Source organism: Nerophis lumbriciformis, linkage group LG30, assembly GCF_033978685.3.
Source record: "Nerophis lumbriciformis linkage group LG30, RoL_Nlum_v2.1, whole genome shotgun sequence".
In the NCBI taxonomy this organism is placed as follows: domain Eukaryota; kingdom Metazoa; phylum Chordata; class Actinopteri; order Syngnathiformes; family Syngnathidae; genus Nerophis; species Nerophis lumbriciformis.
In genome coordinates this window covers 22350199-22356383 of record NC_084577.2, presented here as the reverse complement: position 1 = coordinate 22356383, position 6185 = coordinate 22350199, and the positions used below count along the sequence as shown (strand labels likewise).

At 40.8% G+C, this 6185-nt stretch overlaps 1 protein-coding gene across 1 annotated transcript; it reads right to left on the bottom strand.

Annotated features, from left to right (window-relative positions):
* Positions 1–409: 409 nt before the first annotated feature.
* Positions 410–5495, bottom strand: LOC133572902 (protein FAM98C). The gene is made up of 8 exons (XM_061925978.1): positions 5318–5495; positions 5044–5150; positions 3914–4039; positions 3548–3798; positions 3391–3471; positions 3214–3330; positions 924–1070; positions 410–848 (listed from the first exon to the last, which is right to left on the bottom strand). Exons 1-8 carry the CDS (start codon positions 5359–5361, stop codon positions 696–698), a joined length of 1026 nt encoding a protein of 341 aa, XP_061781962.1. The 5' UTR covers positions 5362–5495; the 3' UTR covers positions 410–695.
* Positions 5496–6185: the final 690 nt, after the last annotated feature.

Sequence of the window (6185 nt, the reverse complement as noted above, 5' to 3'; positions counted from 1 at the left end):
TTTTATTCTATAATTTTGACATTATTTCATCGTTTCTATCTCATAATTTTGACTTTTTATCTCATAATTATTTAATTTTATCTAATTATTTTTACTTTTTATTATCTCATAATTAAGACTCTTTATCTCATGACTTCCATTTTTTAATGTCGACTTCCCTAATTCCTAATTTCAAGTATCTCAGAATTTCGATCTTACAATTATGATTTTTAATTTCATAATTTCGACTTTTTACTCATAAATATGACTTAGTGGGTTTTTTTAGTGGCAAAAACAGCTTCCATCAAAATATATAAATTTAGTTACTCATTATATTACATATTATTAGTATACCTTTAAAGAGACAAATTATCAGACTTTTTTTTTAAATAATAAGAGATTTAACATGCGTAAAAACATGTTATGAATGACAAGACAACCCAGCATTATTTTGTTTAATAAATCGCCTCATCAAGTGTGAAAATAGAATGAAAAATCTAATCAATTTCATTTATGTCTCCCAAAAGATTACAAAGCATATACCTGCACATTACAGATTCGACAAGGTTTAAAAAACTTAAAAATATAGTGCAACAGGTAGTTTCCTACCAAATAATCATAAATAATCATTTGTTGCATTCCACTGGCATTTTTAAAGTACTTTTTTCCCCAAAAAGAAAACTTCCGCTAGGCTGTAAACTGTAAACATTTACACACTACTCCCTCTTCCCCTTTCTCTTTTTCTTTGGATTGTCTCTCCACTGACGGCGTCCACCTCCTTGTCCTGTTCGTCTCTCTCCCCAGCTTGGCATCGGGGCCTCGATTTCCCCAGGTCGACCCCCTCTGTCCGGCACTTGGCCCATAAGTTTCTAGTCATCACAGAAGAATTGTCTCGTGTGTAACTCAGTGTCTAGTAGACTTTCTAGTGAATAAAATTGTTTTACCTTGTAAACATTTGTAGTTATTCCAGCTTTGATGGGCTGGATACAGGACTGATCCTCTCTGGCGGCCAAAAGGAGAGGGATGGAGACTCGGGACGAAACAGCAATCGATGCGAGAGGTGGGACAGAGGCCAGCGCTTCACTACGCTCCTGTGCAAAAATACACAAAACGTTGACAGAGGGGGAACAAAGTCATCAGTCGAGCTTTGTAAAAAAAAAAAAATTGAAAGGGGGAAAAATTTTTTTAAATTAAAAGAGTACAAAAAGAGAGTAAAAGTGCCTACATTTAGAGAATACCTGTGTATATTTTTAATAGTATTTGACAAAAAGGATGCCATACAGCAAGTGAAGTTGGCCCTCATTATTGCAAATATTAAAACAAAACAGACATTCCTTTTTACGATTTTTAAGTTATTCTAAAATGCATTTTGTGACAAGTGAAGTCATCCAGACCCCCACCATGTCAAAATCTCCCCAAACTTGTCCCATTCATTTGTGCTGCATTTTTTTGTCTATAATATATACATATATATATATATATTTTTTTACAATAGTCATATTATTCATAAGTAACCAGTCCCCCATCTTGTCCAAATCTCCCTAAACGTGTCCTATTCCTTTGTGCTACAATTGTTTTTTGTCTAAATCTTTCAGTTTTTTATGTTATTAACGTTTCTTTAATCATAACCAGCCTCCCCACCTTGCACAAATTGGCCCAAACATCAGGGATGTAAGCAAGCAGCCTTTGAAAAAAAAAAAGGAAATTTGAGAAAAAAATAGAAATTTTTTTTTTTAGCACAAAGTGCTGCCGCGCAAACTCCGAAATAAATGTTAGAAAATCAAGATGACATTTCCTGCAATTAGGTACATTTCTACACAATATTTTACCTTTAGATTTAATCTCATCTACCAAACTCTTTTGGCTGTCCTTTTGTATTTGTCGGACTATAAAGGAGCACTTCAAATCCTTCCATTTTCTCAAAAGTCGACAGTGCGCCTTATAACTCGGTGCGCCTAATGTACGTATTAATTCTGGTTGTGCTTCGCGACCTCGAAGCAATTGTATTTGGTACATGGTGTAATAAGTGTGACCAGTGGGCGGTGAGGGGAGCAGTGAGCAGCAGCGGTGGCCGCGCCCGGGAATCATTTTTGGTGATTTAACCCCCAATTCCAACCCTTGATGCTGAGTGCCAAGCAGGGAGGTAATGGGTCCCATTTGTATAGTCTTGGTTTTGAACTCACAACCTACCGATCTCAGGGCGGACACCTTTGATCTACATCAACAATATGATTTGCCTGAGTGGCTGGACAAAGTAAAAAAAATTAAAATTAAAAAATAGATTTTTGATTATTTTTTTAATCGATTAAGATTCGTTACAGGGCAGCACGGTGAAAGAGGGGTTAGTGCATCTGCCTCACAATACGAAGGTCCTGAGTAGTCTTGGGTTCAATCCCGGGCTCGGGATCTTTCTGTGTGGAGTTTGCATGTCCTCCCCGTGACTGCGTGGGTTCCCTCCGGGTACTCCGGCTTCCTCCCACCTCCAAAGACATGCACCTGGGGATAAGTTGATTGGCAACACTAAATTGGCCCTAGTGTGTGAATGTGAGTGTGAATGTTGTCTGTCTATCTGTGTTGGCCCTGCGATGAGGTAGCGACTTGTCCAGGGTGTACCCCGCCTTCCGCCCGATTGTAGCTGAGATAGGATCCAGCGCCCCCCGCGACCCCAAAGGGAATAAGCGGTAGAAAATGGATGGATGGATGGAAGATTCGTTACAAAAAAGGAATCGGGCAGCACGGTGGAAGAGGGGTTAGTGCGTCTGCCTCACAATACGAAGGTCCTGAGTAGTCTTGGGTTCAATCCCGGGCTCGGGATCTTTCTGTGTGGAGTTTGCATGTCCTCCCCGTGACTGCGTGGGTTCCCTCCGGGTACTCCGGCTTCTTCCCACCTCCAAAGACATGCACCTGGGGATAAGTTGATTGGCAACACTAAATTGGCCCTAGTGTGTGAATGTGAGTGTGAATGTTGTCTGTCTATCTGTGTTGGCCCTGTGATGAGGTGGCGACATGTCCAGGGTGTACACCGCCTTCTGCCCGATTGTAGCTGAGATAGGCTCCAGCGCCCCCCGCGACCCCAAAGGGAATAAGCGGTAGAAAATGGATGGATGGATGGACAAAAAGGAATCACAATTGATCTGAAAATCTTGGTTTTTTTTTTGACACACCTAAAATTTGCACTTAATTAAGAACCGATTAAGCTGCGGTCTTTACAGTAGTGTGAGTACTCATTCCTACCTTCTGCTCGTCTCCCCATGCAAACGACTGGAGAGAAACCTGAAAGCGTTTGATCATCATTTGCTGCCGGCAGCCGTAGTCGTCGGACAGGACTCGATTTATTTTTTCGAGCCGTGTCTGAGAAAGAGAGGAGACGCGTTACCTTCTCGCCAGCTACCGGGGTCGAGCGCGACATACCCACTGCTCTGAGCTGAGGCTGGCGTTAAGAAGAGGCTCCGACATGGTTCCGCCAGGATGACGAGCAAGCCTCGACTCCACCTGCATGAAAACGAATGTAATCACTACAGAGCTTTTCTTTGAATTCATAAGGGAGCAAGCGCTCTACAATGGTCACCTCATGCAGCACATCCGGGTAAACAGTGGAAGCGTCCATGTTTAGAGCGTGAAGCAGTAGTATCCATTCCGCCTGCATCTCTGCAGAACTTTGAATATTATTTGAATCACTGTCACCATATTCCTGAGAAAGCGCCGTGATATTCGCCACCCTCTGCTCTTTTTCAGACTCCTCGCCACTCGTTTCATCCTGGGGATGCAGCTCTTTGTGCTTGATTATATGAGCGGCTTCCAATTCAGATACCAGGAACTCTGGGGAAGTTTTTACAGGTCAACATGTTGGATATGCTACACATTCCTGGCTTGTGTTGAGGCTTGCGATTACCTTAAACACAAAACCTCATGGCTTCTCCTTATTGTTGCTCACCAGTGACTTTGTTGAGGGTGTTGGGCTCCAGCATCTCGGATGTCTCCCCGGTGAGAGGAGAGTGCAGGTCTGAGAGCATGTTTCTCAGCTCTCTCACCAGCAAGACGCTACTTCCCCCACCTGAATCTGCAAGAAAGGAAAAGTTTTAGTATGTACACCAGGGGTGCGGCCGGTAGCTAGTTTTTTTTTGCTAATTTTGCACGTATGCACCTCAGCCCTAAATATTTTGTTACTTGACGAATGATACCCAAGCTAATTTTGTAGGTATACACCTCAGTCATATTTTGGTACTTGATGACTAGGGATGTCCGATAAAATCGGACTGCCGATATTATCGAACGATAAATGCTTTAAAATGTAATATCGGAAATGATCAGTATCGGTTTCAAAATTATCGGTATCAGTTTCAAAAAGTAATATGTATGACTTTTTAAAACGCCGCTGTATACACGGGCGTAGGAAGAAGTACAGAGCGCCAATAAACCTTGAAGGCACTGCCTCTGCGTGCCGGCCCAGTTACATAATATCTACGGCTTTTGACACACTCACAAGTGAATGCAACGCATACTTGATCAACAGCCATACAGGTCACACTGAGGGTGGCCGTATAAACAACTTTAACACTGTTACAAATATGCGCCACACTGTGAACCCACACCAAACAAGAATGACAAACACATTTCGGGAGAACATCCACACCTTAACACAACAGAGCAAATACCCAGAACCCCTTGCAGCACTAACTCTTCCGGGACGCTACAATATACTTATACTTGGCAACACAAAATTGGCCCTAGTGTGTGAATGTGAGTGTGAATGTTGTCTGTCTATCTGTGTTGGCCCTGTGATGAGGTAGCGACTTGTCCAGGGTGTACGCCGCCTTCCGCCCTAATGCAGCTGAGATAGGCTCCAGCGACCCCGAAAGGGACAAGCGGTAGAAAATTGGCTGGATTGATGGACATTTTGTATTCAAAGCGATTAAAGGGCCATTCCGCCGAATCAGTTGCATTGCCATGATCCCCACAAGTGTACAGGTATACCATAACATAACCAGAATAACTGTACCGTATGTATATCATTATTAAACAAGTAATACTCAACAGACACGTGTTTTTAGGACAACTTTATACCTTCAAGGTCCGGACACAAACTCTTCAACTGGGATGTAAGCCAGGTGAGCAGCGGGCACGGGAGTTCATCACAAGTACACCTCAATAAGCAGCGAGCATCTGGATACCTGTGCAGTTAATAATAATAATGACATAAATTACAAAAATGAATTTTGAGTTTGTATGGCATAAAGAGACAATAAGCAGAAATGTCAATTTCAATTATGCTAACGTTAGCGTGATAAGAACGTATGAGCAGGGAGCGACTACTTACCAAACATTATTTATTACTTACCCCAACGCTTTAATTGCAGAAACTGTCCCGACATTCCTCTCCATTGTTATTGACACGCTTAATGTAAATAGTCGAGGATAAAGTTGGTCTTTTACTGTTTAGTCAGTCGTGTTTTGGTGATTGTGTGCTGCCCTTCTGCGTTTATTTTAAGTAAACCAACAGCAAGTTTGTAGCTTACTGCCCCCTGCCGTCCGGAGAGTGAACATACAACAACAACAACGCTGTAGCTGTTTAAAAACAACATTGGAAGTTGATTTATGTCTTTATTACATTGTTAATTTTTGGACACTGAATTTATGTAACTGTTTTTTGCGTGGGAATTTTGTGGACTGATTTTTTTTTAATTGAATAATAATATGTGAGCAAAATGTACTAAAACGATCAGCAAGATTGAAGCATACTGCCACCTGCCGTCCTGAGAATGTACATACAACAACGTGGTATTGATATAGATTTTTAAAACAATATGGAGGTTTATCTATGTCTTTATCACAAAAATGTTTTTTTGGACACTGAATTTATTTAACTGATTTTTTTGCGTGATTTTTTTAAATATTGTGAGCAAAATGTGTGAATAAAAAAAATCCGTTTGTTAAAATCCACAGTCTAGACCAAAAAAATCAGTTTATAAAAAATAATTGCAGAATTACCTTAAAACTTAATAGTCACATCTGGTCATTTAAGACCTAAGCAATCGATCCTCTCGGAACCAGCCAATGAGGTGCTTCCGTCTTAATATACCGGAAGTGTGTGGATGTTATCTTGTGTCTTTATTACGAAATTTTTATTTTCTTTTTTTTTACACTGAATTTATGCAACTGTTTTTTGTTTTTTGTTTTTGCCTTGTGGATTTTGTGAACTGATTTTT